The sequence below is a fragment of the Chinchilla lanigera genome, unplaced genomic scaffold (genome assembly GCF_000276665.1).
Source record: "Chinchilla lanigera isolate Chin_1 unplaced genomic scaffold, ChiLan1.0 scaffold00030, whole genome shotgun sequence".
Taxonomy (NCBI): Eukaryota; Metazoa; Chordata; class Mammalia; order Rodentia; family Chinchillidae; genus Chinchilla; species Chinchilla lanigera.
The window spans coordinates 20,993,399-21,018,666 of record NW_004955431.1 but is presented as its reverse complement, the minus strand read 5'-3'; the positions used below and the strand labels follow the sequence as shown (position 1 = coordinate 21,018,666).

The 25,268-nt window shown below is 40.2% G+C and overlaps 1 protein-coding gene across 4 annotated transcripts in view; it reads left to right on the top strand.

The window, feature by feature from the left end:
* Nucleotides 1-25,268, top strand: part of Gfra1 (GDNF family receptor alpha 1) — a 211,735-nt gene that overhangs the window by 52,220 nt on the left and 134,247 nt on the right. For 3 of the 4 annotated variants that reach the window (XM_005387843.2, XM_005387842.2, XM_005387844.2), the window contains exon 5: nt 10,156-10,170. The exons of the other annotated variant lie outside the window; for it this stretch is intronic. In XM_005387843.2, coding sequence (XP_005387900.1) covers nt 10,156-10,170 — 15 coding nt within the window. The remainder of the gene's footprint in view (nt 1-10,155; nt 10,171-25,268) is intronic. 4 annotated transcript variants of the gene reach the window in all.

Sequence of the window (25,268 nt, the reverse complement as noted above, 5' to 3'; positions counted from 1 at the left end):
CATGCTAATCATTTCTTTTTTTTTTTTTTTTTTTGGGCTGGGGATATATGTCAGTAGCACAAGCGCCTGCCTGGCAAGCACAAGGTTCCAAATTAAAAAAAAAAAAAAAAAAAAAAAAAAGAACGATAGCTGCCTTTACGGTGATTTAGTGTTCGAAGGTAGTCTGTGTAAAGTGCTGAAAACAGTGCCGCATATATGGAAAATGTGTTAGTTATTATATGTACCTACTGTGCTCTAATATTTTATCCAAGCTCTGGGTCTACAGTGCACATAACAGTCCTGGAATCATGGTGTTTTCAGCTTAGTTAAAGAGAAAGAGAAGGAAAATGACAAGTGTCTATTAGTGTACAAAGGAGGTACCTTCGGAACATGGAGCAGAGGGTCTTAATGAAAGATCTTGGTAAATTCACTATAGAATTTAGGAAATGGAAGAGATTGAAGATATTTTCTTGCCCAAGCTCCTTTGAAACTCAGAGAGTTTAAATAATTTGTCCAGGTTTATTCAGGCACTATAGACAAGCCAGACCAGAACCTGTCCCTCCTGGAATTGAGGCTAGACTAGAGCACATTATGTTGTCAAAGCATCTCCTATAAGTTTCAGCACATTTCATGATGATCATCAATCGTGCCTGATGTTGGGAGCAGCTTCTCAGAACTAAGACTTTAATAGTATCTGGCTCCTGGGAGCTCGCCTGATAGTAATTTGTACCAAACCATCAACATAATGATGACGGCCATTGTCTTATATTTGCCCTAAAGTTGTCCATCCTGATAATGATCAACCGGCAAAGAGAGAGATTTATTTTTCTGGATATTTGTAGATACCCAGTTTGAATTGAGGAGATTGTTAACCAATCTGATTAAAACCTGGATCTCACAGATCTAGTTGAGAAACATGTCTGTGATAAAATTAATCAGTTGACTTGAAAATGGAGATGAAGGAGCATGTTTCAAGGAATGTATATTGAATAGATGGGCGAGCATTAGAAGTTGATTCAGAAAGGCACTTTAACTTTAGAGGTTTTGGAGGGTGTATAATTTTTCTGTAATGAGAAAAATACTTTACCACTAAGGTAATGTTTTGGTGTAAATTTGGAATCACAGGCTGTATCATGGTTGTGTTTGTGGATGTATGTGAATTGCAGAGGATTAAATTTATTTGGTGAATGTAACAACATAGATAAGATAAAAAGTAAACTATATGCAATAGGCACCCATTTGATATAATGTGTGTAATTTTAAACTTAAAACCACTGTGTTTTAGCATTGGAAGGGACCTTTGAAATTATCTATTATAAATTATTTTGTGGGTGGAAGAGAACTGAATCCCAGAGAATGTGGGAGGCTTTTTCCTATAATACAAACTAGAGTTTAGGTATTTAGATTACTGTGTTTAGAGACATTTTAGAACAAAAGGCTTGATTTCCATGGACTCACATTTGGTATTTTGACAGTAGTGGTTTTGTGTCATTTCTGATCACAGCTATAATGGGATTGCTTCTGGATGAGAGGTCAAAGCTTCAGCCCTTTGTATATGTAGATGCTCAAAAGTACTTTGAGACTCTTAATTAATACTCAATTATATAAGTTTAAGGAATTTAGAACAATATTATTTGTCAGGCTCTTTTTTGTTTGACTTATTAATGTGGCTTCTTATGATTTCTCTGCAGCTTCAAAAGAATTTAGAGAAAGTATGCTGCTCTTTTCAAAGAAAAACATTGGTTGCTAGAGAGATTGAATTTAATATAGTTGCATATCATAGAGATTTTAATAATGCAGTCTAAAGTATTTGTACATGAATTCATTAAGCCCAGATTAGACTTATTATAATTACTCAAAAAGTAATTCAATTTAAAAGAAAACATTTTAAATGGATATAAAATACCCTGTTAGCTGGGAAGCCATACTGCTCTACTTTATCAGGTCCATAAAGTACTAGCAGACTTGAACATAACTTTCATAGTATACAGAATGCAATCATAAAAAGTATTATTCCTAAATCTATTTTTTATGTTCTTTCCTTAGTGAAGAGCTTTATCCCTCAGTGCTAGGAATGAGATATACTAGGGATAGAATGTCATAAAAATGTTAGGGACTTTTACTAGCTCCTGTCCCTTGCACTGCCTACCTGAGTCAGTGTAGGCTGATGGGTTGCTAGTACAGTGCCCAAGATGGATGTTTGTGGCACATTTTCTGCAAAATGTAGCAGGAAGATATTTCAGGGCTTTTTTTTTCCTTATCCACAAATAAAAGACATTTATTGACCACTGAGTGCCTTCGGATGTACAACGATGACAGGCAAAGTGGTGGTCTTCATTTCTAACATGATAAAAAGTGAAGGGAGGCCAGAAGCAAGGAACATGATAGAACTTCTCCAGCTCACATCCAAAACAAGACAGAGAAAGGAAAGAGAGATGAAAGGCCTTGTTGCATCAAAGACTGGGTTAGTTTTTGGCATAGAGGCCTTCAGGTTAGCCCTTCACGCTTTTACCGGTACTCACTCGGGCTCCGTTGAGATGGAGCCGCTTGTGCACGCCCAGAGGAAGCGGCAGGGTCGTGGGTGTTGGCTTTGTGGCCACATGGCTGCCTGAGCTGTCTGGCGTTGGAGACACTGCAAACTAATCACAGATCGGTGTGGTGCCACTGAGGCCAAGCTGGAGCTCTGGAGGAGGAGTGCAGGATGCTGGCCATGTTCCAGCGGTGACAGACCTGCACCTACACAGGAAGGGACTCTGTTTAAGTGGCTTGTTGTGCTTAAACTTTGATTTATTTAATAAAGCAGTAGAACTCTTTCCTTAGGCAACTGCTCCCTAGCACCCCACTGCAGACAGCAGAACAGGTCTCTGAAGAGCCGCCAATGCACTTACCCCCATGTCATCCCTCCCTCTAGTGACTCTTAGTGCTGTGGATTATGTCTAGATGTCCCCCCAAAGCCTCATGCAGTCATAGGTGGGGCTTTTTCAGAGGTGACTGAATCTAGAATGTGTGACTGTTTCATGGGGCAATGCTAGGATTAAGGGTGCTAGGATTAAGGGTAGGTGATTACTAAATCAGTCTATTGATTGCTTTGTCACCACCCTAACCCTCGTAGCCTGGATACAATATTAGGGACCAAAAGAGTCTTGTCCCTTACTTGCTTTGCTACCTTCTGCCTGTCATGAACGGTTTCTTCTCTTCTAAGTCTTGCCAGCCAACTATGAACTGAAACCTCTACAAACTGTGAGCTAAAATAAGCTTTTCCTCCCTTAACTCTGAGTGTTGCGTATTTTGTCTCAGCAACAAGAAAAGTAACTACAACACTTAGTCAATGGGCAGTGTGACTGGAGGGGAAGCCACTTAAGTGGGCTCAGGAAATAGTGATCGGTTCAGAGGAGACAGGCAATGCCAGAGAGTGGAATGGTACTGAAAACAAAGACCAGGCCCTGAAATTCTGAGACCTTTCATCCTTGGTGTGTGCAGATAGGATGCTCTTGGACCTCTAACCTCAAAGGTTAAAAGTAATTCATTCATAAGGCAGTATCTGAGAGCTGCTTTGGGTTTCTTGAGGACATGTAACTATAGAATGATAGGAAGGAATTTAAATAGTCATTTTAGTTTAATGAATTTTTCTCTTATGATTGCTCTTAGAGTCCTGTCTAATTTACAGAGATTTTTCAAGCAGTAGATCTTCAAGAAATGATACAGTAATGTGAATGATAGAATTTCAGTTTATAGAAGACTTTGCATATGCAAATTCTTGTGCATGCTTGTATACATCACCTCATTTAGTCTCCATATAATTGATGAGGTAGCACAAAAATTAACTATTGTTATTGGCATGTTACTGATGAGAAAACCAAGGCTTGGGAAAACTGAGTAATTGGTCCTAGATTTCACAGCCACATATGAGAGCATTTCTAACTTTAGGACCTGAGTACTTTGTTACCCTGTTCTGTTGCTTATTATAATAATATCAGCTTTTGGATATGAAATGTGTACTGTGAAACAACCAAAATATGCTGAGTGCTTTACATGAACTAGTTGTGTTAGTGGAAATTCTAAAAGGTAAATTTTATTATCCTCACTTTATCAAGGAGGAAGCTGAGAGTCAAAGAATTTAATAGCTAGGAAGGTGTCTTAGCCAAGGTTGAATTGAATATTAGTAGACTTCAAAACCTTGTGTTTCTTGCTGATTAAATTATATAATTTGATCCACATGATATCCCTTTGGGTGAGGGAAAACTTACCCCTGCCTCCCCATTTTATAGATGAGAACATAACTTACAAGAGGTTGAGTGTTTACCCCTGATTTCTACTTGGAAAGGGGCTGGGACCAGATCCCAGGTTATTGAGATACAGTGGTGACCTGGCGCTGGATCCTACTGGGAGAGGAGGTATTAACCTTCTTCTCTTTGGGGAGTCCATCTGCACAAATGGACCTGGGCTCTGTCAATATGAGACAGTGACTGTGGAGAGCTGGCACTTACGAAGCTGGAGGCATTGGTGGGTTCTACTTTTCAATATAGCAAAGAAAGAATTCATTTGCAGATCCTGGCAGGTGAAGTATACAGACTGAATTCTTTGTATCCGTGTGCAGGGCATACTGGGTTTGAGAGTAGTGAGGGGGCAGCTCAGTTGATCCTGAAATTGACGTTAGATAATGGAAAACCTGACTCCTTTCAAGGAAGCACCATTCCTTACAGCTGTTCCCTAGGTCCCATCCTTCGCCTTGGTGAGTGGGGTCTCAGTAAAATTTACAGTCCTTTACTGTAAAAGCACTTGTACTTGAAAAAGAATTTTCTTTCTGTAGCTCAAACCACAGGAGGACTCGTAAGACAGCTGTCTCCCCAGGTGAGACTTCTTAAATGGGAGTTAAGTGCATGCATTTTCAAGAAACTAAACTCCCCTCATATATAATTTAACCCAGAAAAGAAAGCAAAATTGAGAGAGTAGTGTGATTACATTGTTTGAGAACTAGTAACTTTACCTCCCCCAGTCTTCTGGAAGTCATGCATACTTTCTCTGTTTGGCATATCGTGAATGCTGCCGGGTGTGGGCTAAGTGTGATATTGTAATAACAGTGAGTTTCTCTTGCATAGTTATGGACTGTGGATTGAAATAGTAAATTATTCCTAGCAGACTGAATGGGCAATACGACTGCCATCCTTTTCTCCTCATAAAACAAAGCAATAGATAAATAAAGGAGAGCCAACTCACTTAACCCGTGTGGCTCAGTGCGCTGCTAATTATTAACCCGGGCGCAAGAGAGGGGTTCACCCAGCGTGTAGTTAAATCATTTTTAATCGAGGTAAACACTAGCCATGTGGACGAGTACCACTCAAGAAAGTTTTTAATCAGCAACGTTTAGGAATCACCCAGTCTAATTGCCATAACTTATTAATAATAATAAATAATCTGGTCTTTTTATGGCCCTTGTCTCTGGAGGACTCCGTGCATTAAAGATCTCTAGGGCGTGAATCTCTCAGTAGCTGTGGGGGAGGAGCAAATGGCCTTGGTACACTCATTCCTAACAGAAGAAATTGGACATCAGGGCTAAGAAAGGCAGAGCTGAGCCCCTTCTTTCTCCTTTTCTTCTTCCCGCCTCTGAATTACCAACTTATACATGCCCTTTCATCTACCCCTAGGACCAGAGGGGCTCCAGGGATGGGGGTGGGGGCTGCGTAACAGGCTTTCTTTGTTCACGCGAATGGTGAATGATGGGGGTTGAGGTTTCCTCCCTTGGGAAGTGAGTATGAGCAGAGCTTTGTCTGAAGGAGTTCATTTCCTCTGCACAAGTGTCCCTGGTATCCTCTGGTCTCAACCTGATTGTGGCTGGAGTGATCACTTGCGACTCCCAGCTCTGTACGTGCGTGACTCCAGCTCCTGTGAGGGCAGAGGAGATTGCCCTGTCTTATTCTCAGAGTGAATCTCTGCAGCAGCAGATGGGAAGATGTCTGTATAAGTTACCTGATTTAACCTTCCCAATACTGTGGCATGGATATAAGACTACGTCTGCCCTGGTTATCAACAAGGAAATGCGAGCTCTAAGACTGTAGCTGATTGACTCTTAAATAATTCTTTGTGTTTAAACTGAAAGGGGAATAAATACCACACTCAAATTCAAGGCCTTTTAATTTTTGTAAATGACTATTTCTGATGGTTTGGACTTGTGGGCAGCAGACTTGAACTCCAAAATAGAGACTCTTACACGGATAGTTTTTTGGCTAATATCCTCTGATGCCCACAGTTTTTCAGGAAGGTAAAATGTAGCCAAACAGTACAGAAACGATATTTTTTTCACTTATTTTTCATTCTTTGGTCTGTAGCTTGAAACCTGAGCTGGATAGCTGTTTTAGTCTAGAAAAGTGAAACTTTTGAAGAAGGTACAGAAGCCATTATTATACAGAGCAAACAGTTAAATGATGCTAAGAACGGAATGATTTATACCACAGACCACAGAAGACATAAATTTAGAGTGTAAATTACAAGACAACTCATGTGTAAAATTGTTGCAATATTTAAACTAGTGTTTATTAAAATTTACATTTGAATAAAAAGGTGCAAATGTAAAAAGGCTGAAAAAGAGTTTTGAAAAGAATCCAGAATAGCTTATATGAAAACCAAGAGTTCTGAGGAATAGAAGGTATAGATAGTAGTCTAGTAGTCTATCAGATATTGTCTGTTAGAGTGCTAAACACACAATAGAACCGGAAGGAATAAGGTCACTGAATCTCTGCCTGAATTTCCTTCCTCTCTACCAGTTGGTACTTTCTAATGATTCAAATAAGTACTGAATTTCTAAGGAAGTGCTTCTTGTCAAAAGCTGTGGTGAAGAAGTTGAGGATTCTGGATGGATGTCGAGACTGGATCCGTATTTGAAATACTAATCTTATTTCACTGATGTTTTCAAGGTTTGAAATTTTTGTCTGTATTCATTAGAGAGGAATGATAAATCTCTGATTTGTACTTTGCTAATAATAGTGATGAGCTTTTGTGCTTCATTAAGGTTAAATGTGTCTCATGTAGTCCTGGCTTAGCCTTCAGCTCCATGTGTGACCTGGGGAAAAATTTCTAACTTATTTGAGACTCAGTGTCCTTCTCTGTGAAATGAGAGGGTTGAAGCAGATGATGACTGAAATAGACCGCATGCTTTGTTTCCAAGCCAGCCAGGCAGTCAGGACCCAATAAGGAGATTAAGACACATTGCTTTTGTCCTCAGGAGCTCATGGTCTAAATAACTAATTATAATATGAGCTATAATTGCAACATGAACAAATTACTCTCGGAGCACAGAGGCGGAAACAGTGAATTTCTTCTTTGTGGAGACAGACTTCAGTGACTGTGACATTTGAGTGCAGAGTAGGAAGGCTCCTCCAGGTGTGCAGGCTGGGCAGAGGGTAAATGGTAGACTGTGGGGTCGAATCAGCAAGCACAGGTGAAAATAGTACATTTAGGGAACTGCACATGCTCCTTCTCTTGGTCTGTGGGCAGTGAGTGCTAAATACACAATAGAACCGGAAGGAATAAGGGCAGAATTGGTCAAATAAGGTCAAATTTTTACTGCTGGGTCAAAATTGGTACTGGTGATAAATCATGGATGCTAGAGAATACTGTGTACAGTTGGCTGTTTGTATCTGACAGTGATTGGTTCCCAGGTTCTCTGTGGATACCAAACTCTGCAGATGCCCTGTCCCTTGTATCTAATGGCATGTTATTTCCTGTAATCTACTCACATCTTCCTGTATACTTTAAATCATCTCTGGATGACTTACACTGCCAAATGCAAATGCTATGTAGATACTTGTTACACTGTATTGCTTAGGGAATAATGACAAGAAAAAAAGTCTTGTACATGTTCAGTACAGATACAGCTTTTTAAAAATATTTGCAATCTGCACTTAGATGAATCTGCAGATACAGAACTCACAGATACAGAAGGCCGTCTGCATACATTAAGCAGGGTCCAAGTTGCTCTGCATGGGCACTAATGTGGCCCATTTACAGTGGTGGGGCCCATTGGCTTTCCTGAATGTGGGAGAAAGGGTGGTGTTTTAGCCAATGCCCTGAGAATCCTGAGCTCGCATTCTCACCTGTGCCACAGCTGCTGCCCTGCATCTATCCTGTGTGTGGATTGCTGTGAATGATGCCTCTCGTGGGGACCACGTGTGTCCACGCAGAATGCCAACTGCAGCCATAGGTCTTCTGCTTGCTGTCTGTCAAACCACCAGTTGCACGTTTCATCTGCACTATTCATGGGGCCTGGGCTTTTTGTGACCTTGCAGGAATTGATATTTCAGGTGACGGCTGAAAATTAGATACTGACAATGCAGTTCTTAATTTTAAAATGAAACAGTCTTAGTTTTAAATTCAGGCTATAAACATAAAGTATCTTCACTATTAAAGATTAAAATAATACAGAAATCTTACATATGATAAAATACCCCAAATCCCACATCCTGATGATAAACAATATTTCTGTGCCCATTGTCACAAATCTGTTCTTCTGTAGCCTTACACATACAGGAAGGTCCACAAATTCAGGACCAGGGCCATATATTCTATTTTGCTGTCGGATTTTTCACTCAGAAACACAGTTTTCAGCCACTTAAAGGGCTGCATAATAATCCATTGTGTGGATTATACAATGGTTTGATTCTCTATTAACAATCAGTTTAGGCAAGATCTAGTGTTTTGCTATTATAAAAAGAGCTGTGATTAACATCCTTGTGGATTTCTTTTATAACTATACTTCATTGGATTTAAGTCCTAGAAGTAGCATTGATGGGTCAGAGAATGCATATTTAACATCTATATTAGACACTGTATGTATTATATCATTCAACTACCTTTTAGACCTTTTTTTTTTTAACAAGTTTATAGCCCCGCCAGCAGAGCAGAAAATGGCTCCTGCTGTGGTGGTGCTGTGTATGTCTCTCCTAGTGTCCTCTCTGTCTTAAAGCTATTAAATGAGAATGTGTGAGCACATGAGAACACTTTTGGGGTGATTGAGGGGCACTATTAACAGGACAGGCTCGAGTGTACATTGAGGGTGTCCAAAAGTACCTGGCATGTATACATACGCTCATCAAAAGGTACGTATGGAAACATTCATCACAGTTCTTAATTTGCAGCATTGAAATAATCCAAGTAACTACCACATTCGAGTGGAGAAGTAAATTATAGTACAGTCACACAGTGAAATTCTTTGTAGCAGTGAGAATGAATGATCTACTATGTGCCGCAGTGTGAATGGCTCCCATAATGGCTGTCAAGCAACAATGCCAGAAACAGGAAAAAGAAAATGAGGCTTTATCAGTCCATTTTTACAAAATTGACAGATAGTCAAAGTGTATTTATGCTATTAGAAGTTGCGTTAGTGGTAACTCTTAGGGGGATGTTAGTGACTCTGGGCTTTTCATGAGATGTTGTTAGTGCCAGGGCGCTTGGCATATAGCAGCATCTCAAATCTTCCTTTAAAAAATACAATCATATTTTTTAACTTTCTAACAGACCTTGAGCAAGGATTTACTATGAAGACATAATGTTGATATGATTTAAATATGCAGCTATATCCCTAAGCCCTTTCTGTGTTTATTCTCTTATGTGCCATTGTTGTCATTTTTGTTATCTGTAAATTAACTAGGCAGCTTAGTAGTGGGGAAAGAAGGTGGTTTTGGAATCACAGCCTGGGGTTCAGTCCTAAACCTCACTTGCTCCTCTCTGGCCTCAATTTTCCCATCTGTGGAGATGGAGAATGATCTTTCCCATCTATGGAGAATGATAATAGAATCCATTGTATAAGGTTATTATGAAAATAACAATATCAATAATAACCACTAATTTTTTGTGTTTACTGTGCACTAGACAGTGATCTAAACCCTTAAATATGTGACATTACATGTTTAAGCTTTCTAACATGCTTAGCTACTTTATGATTTAGGGAACTGTGGGTCACAGAGCTGGGAAAGCAGCGGGCTAGGATGTAGACCCAGGCAGTCTTCTCCCACAACATATACTCTTAGCCACTGCCTCCCGCCTTACAGGGAATACTGTATGAAGAATGCTTAGCATGGAGCATATATTCGCTGATTATCACTTTGTCCTTTTCAATGTTATTAACGATATTTTTCCCATTCTCTCCCCTCCCTGCCCCCATTTTTTTCTCTCTCCTGGCAGATGTTTTTCAGCAAGGTAAGTTTTACTGCCTTCTGCTTGCTATTCCATGGCTGTGTTCTTTATGTTAATGTAGCTTTGCCTTTTCTGTGGGACATGTCACGTGGACTTTAGGGATCACTGTAAGAACACTGACCTGAAGTGGCATCAGCCTCCCTGGGCTTGTGCTCTCTGGCCTCTGCTTCTTCCTCTGAACTGGGCTTGAGGGTGGGGGAGAGTTGGGCGCTTGGGGCAGGAGTGAATGGGGAAGGATCTATTCCTGGGTTCCCGCAGGAGTGGAAGATGTTGTGGAATTGGTGAGACTGGTAAGGAGCGGGTATCTCCGGACGTGGCTCAGGGACAAGGTACTTGTCCCTCCGGGCTCTTGTGTCTGGGCTGGTGGAAGTGTCTTTGCTGAGCAAACGTCACTGATATGAAGGTGTGGCAAGACCCTGGCTGGCCGGCCACTTGGTGCCCTTCAACCCAGCTATGCTTCATAGCCTGAGTGAGTTTGCGATTGAATCAAAGTAAGGTGAGGTTGTGCAAAGTGTTACCTGTTTTTCCAGCCAAGATCCCATGTTCTAGAAACTGGAAACCACAATTTAACTCCACACCACAACTTGGGGCCTGTGTTTTAGTCTCCATGTAGAATGCAAAGCCGCTGTGCTCTGGGAGGCAGAAGAAGATTCATGGGTCATGACATCCTGGAGCCTTCCAGAAACACATTATGGGGGAGCTGCATTTTCATCCCCACTTGAAACCGCTGGGTAAAAGTGGCAGGTCTTCCGTGTTTGTATTCAAGCGAGGAAGTGTGTTTGTAGCAAATGTCTGCTGCGTCTTTCTGGGAACCAAGGCAGGCTTAGAATAAAAGTGACTAGTTTAAAAATACATCCAGGCATTCCATAAATAGCTTCGAAATACTCTTACAGGTTTGGTGTTTTCCCAACTGTTACTTCACCCCAAACCTGCAGTACATGTTATGGAGAATGTCTACTCTCCGACGGAAGCACAGTTGTGGGTAACAGTGAGGGTTCTCTTGTATTGTCTTTTAAGAGTCTGGAGTCATAGACCTACTTTTATAAATAATTCATAATCCCAACAAGCTATAAGTAATAAGTTCCATTTGGCTAGAGACTAAGAGATGAGCAAAATTGAAAAGGTGCCATGGCTGTTCATGTAATGAAAGTGCTGCTGTCAGGGCCTGTTGCTACAGCGAGTTTTCTTCCTTGACAAATTGGGGGTTCAGTGAGCTGCTCTGGGAGGAGAATTTTTTTTTCCTATGAGCTGGAATGCAAACACCACCTAGTGCTGAATTACGTTTCTCTCCTTGAAACACAGAGTCTTTCTAGAATATGTGTTCCCAGGCTCCCTGGTGAAGAGGAACTAGAAAAGCTTTGTATCAAATTTGGCTTTTCTGCATACAGTGATGAATGTTCCTGGGTGTTGTAAGTGGTAGAAAAATGGCTTATCAGACTGCCTGTGTCAGATTTGCCTCCTTTCTTCATCACTTGTGCCATTCGATTGATGGGATTTGCCTGTCAGTAGCAATGATATGCAGAGCAAAAGTTATAATCATCTACAAATCACTGGCTATTGAGACTTAATAGCATCTGCCGGAGACAGAAGCCAAGCGCTACCTACTGCCTTGTGTGACGGTGGGCGGCAGCTTGCTGGTAAGATATTACTAGGACTTCAGTGGAGAGAAGTGAATTTGCCTTTGTGACTTATGTACATGGTTCTGGCTCTATAGGACTTTTCCTATGGAGACCCATTCTCAGAAATGATGGTTACGAGTTCACCAGCTGGCACTCCCTCTTTACCTTTGTCTTTGACCATTCTGCCTATGAAAATAATGCTCCATACAATGTGCTGTATCTTTTAGACAGAATCTAAAACAGTGATCTCTAGAACATCTTCTGTGCTTGAAACTGTGCCAGAATTGTGCTTCTAACCTGAGACATGGAGGCAATGAGTTATGCTACAAGTAAACAAGCAGAAAAGTACGTGGCTTCAATTGAACAGGTGCCACGTGGTTATCTCCGGAAGCCCATGTTATGGACAGTGACAGCTCAGAGTGGCCCTGCCTTCCCTCCACAGCATGCCCTGGGCGTCCAGAGCTTGCTGGCTTTGGCTTGGCCATGGCGTTGGGCGGGTGAGCAAGGCGCTGCTTTGCAAATGTGTGCCTCTGGCAGTGAGGGGAGGAGGCCTGTCTGCAGAAGGAGTGCTTGCATGTTTGTGCTGCTGTGCACTCTGGCAGGCAGAAGAGGGAAGCAGGCTTGCAGTTGACAGGATCAGACACTCTCAGAGGAAACAGAAGTTATTTCCTCTGGATCGTGTTATCTTTTATTTCACTACAGATCAATCTCGTTACAGTAGGTGACAGCATAGCAGCTACTGCTGGGTTTTTCTCTATTGTATCCTTGGTGCATGAATGGGGGAATGTGTTTCTACCCTGCTCCTGCAGTAAAGCATTTTGGTTCTTTCATCTATAAATGCCACTTGCTGTGGTGTTAAGACCACAGGCTCTGAGAACAGTCAAGGACCGGTGAGTCTGCATCTAGGCCTTTCTAAATAGAAATCCAGGGTCACAGGGCCACATTTTCAAGGAGGCTTAACTGACCTACATCCCCTATTATTCATGGAGCTCAGGAGCCATGGGTAGTCTCAGAAATTCCAAAGTGCCATACAGTTGCTCTTCATAACATCAGATGCAATTCGAAATACCATGTGTGCATGTGTGTCTAGAATCTTGAGCTTTAGAGCACTTTTATGCCAATCACGAGAGCGCATGTGCCATCTCTCCCCTCCCTCACCACACCTCATTTGAAGTTACTGAAGCACCTTTTGAATGCTCATCCATAGACTCAGCCTTGATTCTGAAATCGAACAGAAACCAAGCGAGTGTATTAGAAATCAGAGCAGTATCACTCAATGGGGCATTTTAAAACCTAAGTGGGTGTAGTATAAAGATTTTACCATTGAATTAATTTTCTCTGCACTATCAGCTGAAGTCCCTGAAAGACTCAGACAAAGGAGGCATGGCTTTTCCCTCTCTTCAGTTCTAACCTGGGGTTGGCATCTTGCTCATGCATTCTCTTCCAGCTCCAGTGCTTTGTAATATTTCTCAAGCACAGTGCACGAACATGTTTATTTTGCAGCTGATAAGTATGTGCCAGGCACTTTCTGGACCTCAAAGATAGGGAAGTGAACAAGAACAGCAAAGATTTTCTTCTTATGGGAGGAGAACTAGTCTTACAGACTAGTGTGGGGGCATTTGGTAGCCAAGCATGCAAAGAAATTAGGGTAAATTCAGAAAGGGTAATGAAGAAATTTCTTTAGGGTGATATGCTAGTGGTGCAGAAGTCCAGCTTAAGAGGTGTGGCCAGGGACTGACGTAATGGATCAGTTATTGGACAGTCTAGGAGTATGGGTGAGGAGTATGCAAGGGTAAAGTAGGTGTATCTAGGGATGTGGCAGAAGAGAGTTGCATGGAGTTACCAAAACTGGGGAAGATATGGGGCTTGTTGATTGGAGAAGGGAGTTAGTCTTTCCAAAGAAGGATGATGCGATCTCATTCTGGCTGCTGTGAAAATGCACAAGAATGGTGTGTGATACATGAAAACTGGGACCTTGGCTGAGAACTGATTGGACTAGAGTTATATCTGCTGCCCTTCAGGAATCTCTACTCTCCTGCGCTGTGGAACGGGAAGCCCCTTTCAGCCAACTTGCCTCTGATGATGCCAGCTTTCTGCTTACTTTATCTATGGAAATCCTCAAGCTTATGACTCACACCTTTTCTTAGGGTTGGCAAGCTATACCCTTCAGGGATATCATTGAAATATTTCTCTATGTGTCTTTAGCTTTTAAAAGCCACTGCTGTCCAGGGCATACATACCTATGTGTATTGTCTGTATTACATTTTACATACATATACTTTTTTCCAGTGTGCACACATATTATAATTGGTACACTGTATCTTGGGGTTCAGCATATTCATGGATTCAACCAACTGCGGATGGAAAATGTTATCAGACCTACATTGGTTGCATCTGTACTGAACATGTGCAGACTTACTTTTCATGTCATTGTCCTCTAAACAATAGTGCAACAACTGTTTACACACCACTTACATTCTTGGAGGTACTATGAATCATCTAGAGATGATTTAAAGTATATAGGGAGTGTATATGTGTTTAGTTTATATGCAGACGTTATGTATGCCATTTTTATAAAGGGTTTGAGTGTCCTTGAATTTTGGTTTCTTCAGGAGGCCTTGGAGCCAAATTCCCACACATACCAGTCAATGATGGCTGTATATAAGTATCTCATAGCTATATGTTTTACTTTTGCTGAGTATGATGTAGAGGATGAATAACAAATTTTATCATCTCCAAGGCCCCTGGCAACAAGGGAAGAAGTGCTTACTGTGAGCAAGGCTGTGGCCTCTGGACACTTTGTGTCCAGTTGTCTAGGGCAGTTACTCTCCAGCTCTGCTGATAAGGCCAGATAGTATCCACAGTTGACAGATACCTGAGGTTTTCAAGAGAAGCCAGAGATCTGGGAGTGTATGCAAAACTTCACGATTCTAAGCTCTTAATTAAAGCTTACACAAACAAACTAAAGCTAACTGAGATCAGAAAGTCCTCTTTTCTCCAATCATTAGCCAGTCCTCAGAGGATCTCTGTTTGGCTCACAGCAGGGCTGCTATCTTTGGTGCTTTGCCCTCTGGCCTCAGTTTTTCATCTGTAAAATGAGAGAGTTGAAAAGAGCCCTAACACGGTTGGCTTCCTACTGGTGTTCTATCTTGAGAAATTTTAAGTGGACTTGAGTTAATAGAGTAGAGCTGTATCCTTTGGCTGACTCACGTGGCCCTTTTAAGCGTCAGCTCTTCCCCATATGAGTGAATAGTAGAATTTGCAGTGGATGGCAATACTTTTATTCATTTGAAGAGCACAGTACATCTTAGTTTGTTGCTGGCAGCTGAGCCAAGCTTGTTACTTGCTGGGGTGGGCTTATGGTGACGGGACCACTACCGTTTATAATGAGCTTGGCTTGAGCACTTTTGCATATTTCAGATTTAGTGGCCAAACTTCTAGGGTTTGATCTTACGTTTTCCTATTTCAGAAAATCTATCTATTCTAAAGAAAGTCATGAATAATGGTCCTCTGATAATGTTTTACATTATGAAATATTATTTTCTTTATGAATGTGGGATTTGGGTAAATGAATTAAATCTGTTGTTACCATTTCCAGGTAAACTTTCTGAGCTGTTATATGATGGTTAACTAGGAAATGGGGGAAATGCATTGACACTGTGTGGTAGAAACTGGTTGTTTCTCTGGTCACACTTTGTATGTGCTAATGCTTGCTGTGTATGTATGTCTTCTCCTTACCCTATCAGGAATCAGAATATTCTGAGTCATGTAGGAAATACATCCATCTTTCTAGCACAAATTAAAAGACATTACCACTTTATTTTACTATATCCACTTTGTGTGTGTGTGTGTGTGTGTGTGTGTGTGTGAGAGAGATGTATGAGGAAAAGGACAACCTGGTTTGAATAGTAACATCTGCTGTGATGATTTATCACATTCTGCATGGGTTGTGAGCAGCTGCCTGTTCCTTCCAGGTGAGCTTGTGGTGGATCTTTCCTTATGGCAATTCATTGTGTGCCTGTTCTAATCCAAAGGCATGCATTTAGGATGAGGTCTGAGAGTCTCTTACAACTTGGATTTCAAAATTACCTGCTCAGTAAAGGGGAGAACTTTTAGGTTCTTCTGTTGAAGTGGTTGCTACAAAGAAGAGTGGTGTGTCCTTCTAAAATGGTTATTGGGATAATGCCAATATTTGTTACCCCATATATTCCAAGCATTGGGCTGGATAATGTGCTTACGGTTTGTCATTGAGTTTACCATAAAATTTTATGAGGAAGTTATAACCAGTCGTGCCAGTTCACCAAGCACAAAACTGAGGCATGGAGTGGGATTGATTTAGTGATGGTTATATGACAAGGAATCGAACAGCCAGGATTATTTTTTAATTGATACGTTTTATTTGGTGAATACCTTCAGAGTTATGAAAATTATGACAACAGGAAGAGAGTTCTTGTATACCCTGTTCCCAGTTTTCCCTCTCACCTACACTGTGATAGTATTTGGAGGTGGGGACTTTAGGAGGTGACTAGGGTATGAGAGCTCCACCCCCATGGATGAACTTAGCGCCCTCATTGAAAGGCTTGAGGGGGTCATTTTCCTTTTTGCCATGTGAAGACACAGCCGGACTTGACAGGCACTGAATCTGTTTGCATCTTGATTTTGGACTCCCCTACTCTTAATCCTATTATGGTAGGGATTAAGTTTCAACATACAAATGTTGACTGGACAGATATTCAGGCTATAGGGTATTATTTTTCAGGTTTCCTTTGGTTGTGAAGGATCTTGACCATTTGGAGCAATACGGCTCAGGTGTCTTGTAGGATGTCCCCTTTTTTGGAATTTGTGTGATGTCTGCTTCTGATCAGACTAGGGTTATGGATTTGGGGAAGGAAGAGTACAGAGGAAAGGTATCAGAGTACCTCATGACATATCAAGGGCACATAGTACCTACATGATTTATGACTACTGATATTGATCTTTTTATTTTTATTTTTATTTTTTTTTTTTGACTTTTTGAGACAAAGTCTTGCTATGCAGTTCAAGCTGGCCTTGAGCTCACTTTGTAGCCCAGGCTGGTCTCAAACTTGCAGCAATCCTCCTGCCTCAGCCTCCCGAGTGTTGGGATTACAGGCGTGCACCACCATGCCTGGCCTTTGATACTGATCTTGATAACATAGCTGAAGAAGTATTTGTCTTCTGTAAAGTTAGTACTTTTCTCCTCTTTCCACATTGTACTCTGTGGAAGGAAATCTGCACAGGTTACCTGTAAGGAGTGAGAACTTGCGCTCCACCTCATTACGGGCAGACTACATACATAAATTACTCTGCACCAGACATTTGGTTGCCATTTAATAATTTATTCAGTAATTTATATCATTATGAACTTGTGAGTATTTGTTTCATAATTTACATTCTGATCCAGAACTGTTTATTTATTTTCTTGCTCAAAATGTTCCGGCTTTGGCTACTGAAAGCCATCAGTGGATTCTATGACTCTTTGACATATTAGCCATCAAAATATTCTTGAGCATTGCTATAATTACATAAGGGCCCTGTAGAATCCTCCAGGCATGTATCCCTCTTCAACCCTATAATCAGTCATTTCTGGTTCTTTTTGTATGAAAGTAATACCAGAAATTAAGATCTGAGTGCTAAAAATGCTTATTGGCACTGGGGTATCTTTTCTTTTAGGTCATCTTAGCTGATAGACCAAAGAAATATGTGTGTTTACTAATCCATGTATATAAACATGATTGTAAATATCTGTGATCAGGTGCACCTGCATTAGTTAAGCATGAGTGCTTCCTCAAGCATGTAAGTCTAGTTGGCAGCAAACCTATGGTACACTTACCACAGTGGGCTGTTTGTGTCATTAAAAGCTGTAAAATGCTCACCATCACTGCTGTGGTCTATTACCACATGGATCAGTCTAGCTTCCTGGAAATTCCCATTTCATAGAGAAATACCGGGGTAGGACGACTTCAGCTTCTGCGTTCTATTGTGTTCTGATTCCTATAGAAAGTATTTTATGTACTCCCACTGGGACAGAATCACAGATTTTTGACCATGTCTAAGGCCTAACATGACTGCCTCAGTATAGGATGGCAAATTTATTGCATGCCCCTTGCTTCCACACCAGACACAAGCTTGTTCTTAACATCACTAAACCTGTTCTAGTTTCCCAGTCTTCTCAGTGGGTTGCTTTATCTAGAGCAGAGGCTAATTTCTTGGAGTCTTGTTTCAGAGCAGAGGTATTTGCATTTTCTCCCATAGCCTAGGTAAGCTAGGGACAAACCACTGGTCTCTGTAATATTCCAACTGTTGAATGTTTAAACCCCTGTGCCTTCTTAGATTGATTGTTCTTCCTTGGGGATTAAGATAGAGCCATCCCAAGTTTGTCCTGAAGAAAAATTGTGAGACCTTAAGTGTTTCTGACTCAGTCCAGAGGGTGGTTGTGTGCATGAATTGTTAAGCATTAACTCAGCTTCCTGTCCCAGACACTGTCCCGAGCCCACGTTGGTGCACAGCCCTGTCCAGGCAGAGGAGATATTCTGACCTGGAGGCCTGCCCCAGCTGCATGTCTATTGGCTATTGGATCTGGGCACCTGCGGAGACAAGTGGTTCTTGCTTCCTAATTCATCTTGCTACCCCTCGCCCACTGCTCCACTCAGGCTGAGTAATCAGATAGTGGGAACTGCCTGAGCCCTTAATATCAGGGAGCATCTTCTCCCTTTTTTGGGGGGAGCTTGCTAGAAGCCACAAATATTCCACAGTTGTGGTTGATCTGTGTGAACTGTTTTGTCTGTAGTTGAGGTCATCTCTTGGGAATCATTTGGTGAGCTGATTGAAATGTTCTCTTCATACTTTGATTTCATGACATGTTCCCAGCTCATGGCTGGCTGTGGGGTCTCACTTTTCAAGCCACAGCACTGCCTTCATTTCTAGCACCCTTTCCCCACCTCACTTTGTTCATCCCCATAAGCCACCACCAGATTGATTCCTGTTCTCTGTGTGCCTGTCCCTACCTCTGTGCCTTTGATCTACGTTTCTTTATCTGATATGTGTTCTCCTCTTTTCAGCACCCCACCTTCGGACAAGTAGCAGCCTAGTTATGGATGCTTTTCTTCCACTGCATGTGAGAGAGCTCCTCTCATTTTCACACAGTCCTCTGCTATTTGTTTATTACAGTATTCACAGCCACCGTGGCACCTTTTCTTGAGATTATTAAGGAGGTGCCACCTTGCTTCTGTTCTAGCTGTGCTGCTGCTGCTGCTTGGTCTTCAGAACTCAGCCTGCCTCCTCTCTGCTGGGTTCCCTCTGATTCACTCAGCCTTATAGCTCTGCCTTCAACCCTGATCTTGCCTATTTCCTCCCCATACTCCATCACCACCTTTCAGACTTTTGTCATGATCTGTTTAATCATCTGGCCTTTTACACAAGACTGTGCTCCCAGGAAAAAGGGATTTCATATTTTATGTTGAATCTCCAGCACCAAATGCAGGGCTGAGCAAATAGTAGGTGCTCAGTAGATGTTTAATAAATGAAGGTAGAAGAAGCTCAGGGGAGTCAGCAGACTGTGTGTAGCTGTGGTGGGTATATGCATACCTGTGTGCATGTGTGTGTGTCTATTGTATTTCTGTTTGACATTCGAAGCACATTTTTAAGTTGAGGCAGGATACTGAGAGTATAATATATGGTCATATTCATTCAAGCAAAAAGCCATAGATCCTTGAGTCCAAAAATCTTCATTCTATTTCCCATTGCCATTCCTTTTTTGGTGGGGGTAGTAGGAGATTGTATTTGGACCTAAATGAATCAGTAAATCTCCTTGGGTTTGTGCACAGTATGATTAGGGGCTCAGGAGACTTAGCACACATTAACCCTGTCATCTAAGAGCTGATGATTTCACTGAAGACCAGAGATGCAAGGCTAATCAGTCTGTGGATTATATTGTTGCTTGTGCTGCAGATACTCATGGAGGATGGGAATTTAAGAGTTGGGAAAAGAGCCCAACGCCTGCTGAAAGAGTGGCCTTCAAGGACATTTGAAGGAAAGGGAAGGTCAAAGTGGGCCAGACAAGGGCAGATCCAACCCTGGAGGTGTATGGGACTAGGAGAGGCCAGTCTAAATAGGTAGCGACAAATATATGCATGGTGAGTTTATAGAATATTCAGAAGGTAAGGAACCTGACAGAGTGGGATCACATGGGACCAGTTGGAGAGCCTTTGCAACCTGTTTATGGCCCCCCAAATAAGTATGAGTGGAAAGGTTTTGTTTACTAAGTGAATAGTACTGGCTATTTTTCTTACTACTAATTTTGTTACGCTTTTTGTTTCTAAGAACTGGTCAATAGAATGAATATAATGTCACTGAATTGATGAAATTTCAATCTATTAAAAAAACTTGATATTATACATAATTATAACAATTGTTTTCTGGGTTATTTGAAAATTTGAACAGCAGAGCTTAAACTAGGTCTAGAAAGTCCAAGAAAGCCATTGTAGCTTGTTGAGTGAAAAAATATCATATCCTGTATATAGATTACCACACAGTGGTCCATGTTGTATCTTGGGTGACAAAATGTGAAGATCATCTCTACTTCCTTGCTTAGTGTATACTAGGGACATGAAATGGTCCACATGCTCATTTCCTTCCCAGGATAAGCCCACTATGGGCTAAATGTTTGTGTTCTCCAAAATTCATGGGTGGAAATCCTAACCCCAATGTATATGCTAGGAGTGGGATCTTTGGAAGATAAAGTCCTGAGAGTGGCTTCCCCATGAAGAAGTTAGTGGCCTTGTAAGAAGAGATGACACTGTGCTTATTATCCTGTGAGGATATGGCATGAAGTTGGCCATCTGCAAACCATGAAGAGAGTCCGCACCAAGACCCAACCCTGTGGGCATCCTGATCTCCAGCCTCCACTCTACACAGTTGAGAAATAAGTGTCTGATGTTTAATATATGTTTAGAGTTTATGGTGTTTTATTAGATCAACCCACATTGGCCAAGAAAGAGTTCATGAGGGCTACACATTTATTAATCACTGTGTCCCAATTTTTCAGATACTGAAATAGATTCAGGAGGCCTAATTAGCTTTACTTGGCAGAAGGTCTTATAGCTAGAGAAGAACTGAGTCAGAGATCAGACCAGGCAATTGGTCTGAATTCCTAATGACTACTTTACACAGTTTTCTTTTTTTAATTTTAGAGAGAGAAAAAACAGTAGTAAAATAACAACAACAAAGGCAAAAACATAATAACACAAGAACAACAAAATGATACAGGATTTCAAAATAAAATGATAGAAATTAACAATGGCTGTTACATTATTATACTGTTATCTTCAATGAAGTTGGTCAGATTACCAGATGTGAGATTGCAAGATTGATCAAAGAGAATAAAAAGTAATAAAAAAATTAGAAACAATACAGAGCTTCACTAAACAAGATGGTAGGAATTCAACAATTGTTCTTATATTTCATATTGCTGTCTTAAAATTAGTTGTTCAGATTACCAGATAGAAGCATGTAAACCTGGTCAAGAAAAAAAAATTTAAGCAAGAGCTGTGCCTTTCAATATCCCAGTAGACATCACCTATCTTTGTGTGTACAAGTTCATATTTTTCTCCTCCCTCTCTCCCATCTTTCTTTCTTCTTTCTTTCTTTCTTTCTTTCTTTCTTTCTTTCTTTCTTTCTTTCTTTCTTTCTTTCTTTCTTTCTTTCTTTCTTTCTCTTTCTTTTTTCCCCTCTTTCTTTTTTCCTTCCCTTCCATTCCCTTCCATTCCCTTCCGTTCCCTTCTGTTCCCTTCCCTTCGCTTCTTCCTTCCCTCCCCTCCCCTCCCCTCCCATTTCCTCTCTTCTCCTTTCTCTCATCCCAGTTGTTCCTTCCTTTTGAGCAGTTTCTTTCCCTTTCACAATATCTATTGTACCTTTTGGGTCTTATTTACTCATTGAGGTTGTTACACTAGGGAGACAATATGATGTTTACATCTGTGGGTATGATTTATTACACTTATGAGTATGGTCTCTAGGTGCATACATTTACCTGTAAAAGCCTCATTTTATTTTTTATAGCCGGGTAATAATCTACTGTATAAAAATACCACATTTTTTATCCATTCTTCTGTTGATGGGCATTTGCATTGTTTCCAAGATTTAGCTATAAAAAATTGCTCTGCTATAAACATGGGTGCAAATATATTGCTGTGATATGATAATTTCAGTTTTTCTGGAAAAATACCCAGAAGGGAAATAGCTGGGTTAAGTGGGATCTCTAATTCTAATTTTGTGAGGAATCTCTACATGGATTTCCACAGTAGATGTACAACTATATACTCCCACCAGCAGTGGAGAAAGGTTCCTTTTTACCCACAGCCCCCTCCAGCATTTGTTATTGGTTGATTTCTTGATGATAGCCATTTTTTTCTGGGGTGAGGTGGAATTGCAGGGTTGTTTTAATTTGCATTTCTCGAATGACCAATGATGTTGAACATTTTTTTTATATATTTATTTGCTGTTTGTATTTCTTCATCTGAGAAATGTGTATTCATCTCAGATGCCCATTTTTGCATTGGTCTTTGAAATTTGGGGGCCTGATTTTTAAAAATTCTGTATATGTGCTAGATAGAAGTCCTTTGTCTGATGGACAGTTGGCTAAAATTTATTTTTTTCCAATTTGTGGGATTTTTTTCACCCTACTGGTGATTTCTTTTGATGTGCAAAAACTTTTCAATAAGATGAAATCCCAATTGTTGATTCTTTGAAATATTTCTTTCCTGTGCAGTTTGGTTTTTGTTCATGAACTCTCTGCCTACACCTATGTTTCAAGATTTCTACATACTTTCTCTGCCAGTAGATTTAGTGTTTCTGTTTTAATATTTAGATCTTTGACCCATTTTGACTTGAATTTAGTGCATGGTGAAAGACCTGGTTCTAGCTTTAGTCTTCAGCATGTGAAAAGCCAGTTTTTCTAGCACCATTTATTAAAGAGGATATCTTTCTTCAAGTGAACATGTTTGGCCCCTTTGTCAAAAATAAGGTGGCAGAGTGTGTTTGTAGTTGTGTCTGCATCTTCTGATCTGCTCCACTGATCATCAAGTCTGTTTTGTTTTTGCCAGTAACGTGCTGATTTTATCACAGTAACTTTGTAGTGTAATTTCAAGTCGGGAGTTTTGATGCCTCCTACCTTTCCTTTGTTGCCCAGGATTGCTTTTGCTATTCTAGGTCTCTTCTGGTTCCAGATGAATTTTAGGAAAGTCTTCTGTAGATCTGTGATGTATACTAATGGTATTTTAATTGGGATTGCATTGAATCTGTAGAACAGTTTTGGGAGTATGGCCATTTTCACTATGTTGGTTCTTCCTAACCATGAGCAAGGAATATCTTTCCATTTTCTGAAATCCTCTTCAATCTGTTTTTTCAGAGTACTATAATTTTCACTGTATAGATCTTTTACTTCCTTTGTTGGATTGATTCCTAAATATTTCAGTTTTTTGGTCTGCTATTGTTCAAGGTTTGGTTTTCCCAATTTCTCTCTCAGTGAGTTTGTTGTTTACGTATAGGAATGCTATTGATTTTTGAGTGTTGACTTTGTATCCAGCTACACTACTGAATTTGGTTGTTCAATCTATAAGCCTTTTGGCGGAGTTTTGGGGGGTTTTCTATGTAGAGCATCATGTCATCTGTGTATAATGATAATTTCACTTCTTTTCCTATCCTTATTCCTTTTATTTCTCTCTCTTGTCTAATTACTCTGGTTAATATTTCCAGAACTATATTGAATAGGAGCGGTGACAGCAGACATCCTTGTCTTGTTCCTGATTTTAAAGTGAAAAGTTTTAGTTTTTGTCCGTTTAGTACGATGTTGGCTGTTGGTTTGTCATACATGGCTTTTATCAGATTGAGATAAAGACCGATTTTCTGCAGGGCTATTATTATGAATGAATGTTGGACTTTATCAGAAGCTTTTTCTGCATCTGTTGAGATGATTATGTGATTTTTTTTGTTGGCTGTTACGTGATTTGTGTATATTGAACCATCCCTGCATCCCTGGGATAAATCCCACTTGGTCGTGGTGTATAATCTTCTTGATGATTTGCTGCATTGTGTTTGCTAGTATTTTATTAAGTATTTTTGCATCTATGTTCATTAGGGAGATTGGCCTGTAGTTTTGTTTTTTGATTGGGTCTTTCTCTGGTTTTGGTGTTAGGGTAATACTTGCCTTGAGGGCATGAGTTAGGGACAATTCCTTTCCTTTTAAATTCATTAAAAAGTTTGAGAAGAATTAGCATTAAATCTTCCCTAAATTTCTTCTAGAATTCAGCTATGAATCCATTAGGATCTGAGCTTTTCTTTGTTGATAAATTTTTTATTACATGTTCAATTTCATTGGCTGATATTGGATTTTTATATCTTCTTGATTTAGCTTTCATAATTCATATGTATCTAGGAATCTGTCCATTTCCTCTGTGTTTTTCATCCAATGAAAGCAAAGATTTTTGAAGTAGGTATTGATGATCTTCTGAATTTCTATACGATCTGTAGTTACTTTATTCTTCTCATTCCTTAGTGCATGAATTTCAGGTTTTTCTTTCCTTTTTTTTGATAAAGTTGTGCTAAGAGTTTATCAGTTTTATTTATTCTTTCAAAGAACTCACTCTTTGATTCATTAATTCCTTGTATTATTTTCTTACTTTCCGTTGTGTTAATTTCTGCTTTGATCTTTATAATTTCTTCCCTTCTTTGGGCTTTGGGCTTGACTTGCTCTTCTTTTTGTAGGAGGTTGAGGTACAGGATAAGGTTGTTAATTTGTGCTCATTCTGTTTTCCTGATGTGGGAATTCAAAGCAATAAATTTCCCTGTGAGGACTGCTTTCATTGCATCCCACAGGTCTGGTATTTTGTATCTGCATTTTTGTTTGATTGTAGATATTTTTTAATTTTTCTTTAATTTCATCTGTGACCCATTGGTTGTTCAGGAGGATATTATTTAATTTCCATGTGTTTATGGAGTTTTTGTGATTTCTTTTGTCAATAATTTCCAATTTTATTGCACTATGGTCCAATAGTATGCATGGGTAATTTCAATTCCTTTGAATTTACTTAAGTATGTTCTATGGGCTAGTATATGGTCTATTATAGAGAATATCCCATGTGCAGCTGAGAAGAATGTGTATTCTGATGTTGTTGGGTTGGGGTTGTAAAGGTCTACTAAATCCATTTGTTCACAAGTTTGTTTCACATCTGTTATCTCTTTGCTGATTTTTTGTCTAGTTGCTGTATCTCTTTCTGACAATGGGTTGTTAAAGTCCCCTGTTATGATTGTGTTACTTCTTACTTGATTTTTTCATGTCTGTTAAAATTTGTCTTATATAGTTGGGTGCTCCTGTGGTGCGTAGATATTTATGATTTTACCTCTTCCTCTTGCAGTTTTCCCCTACAAGTATGTAGTGACCTTCTTTATCTCTTCTGAACATTCTTGGTT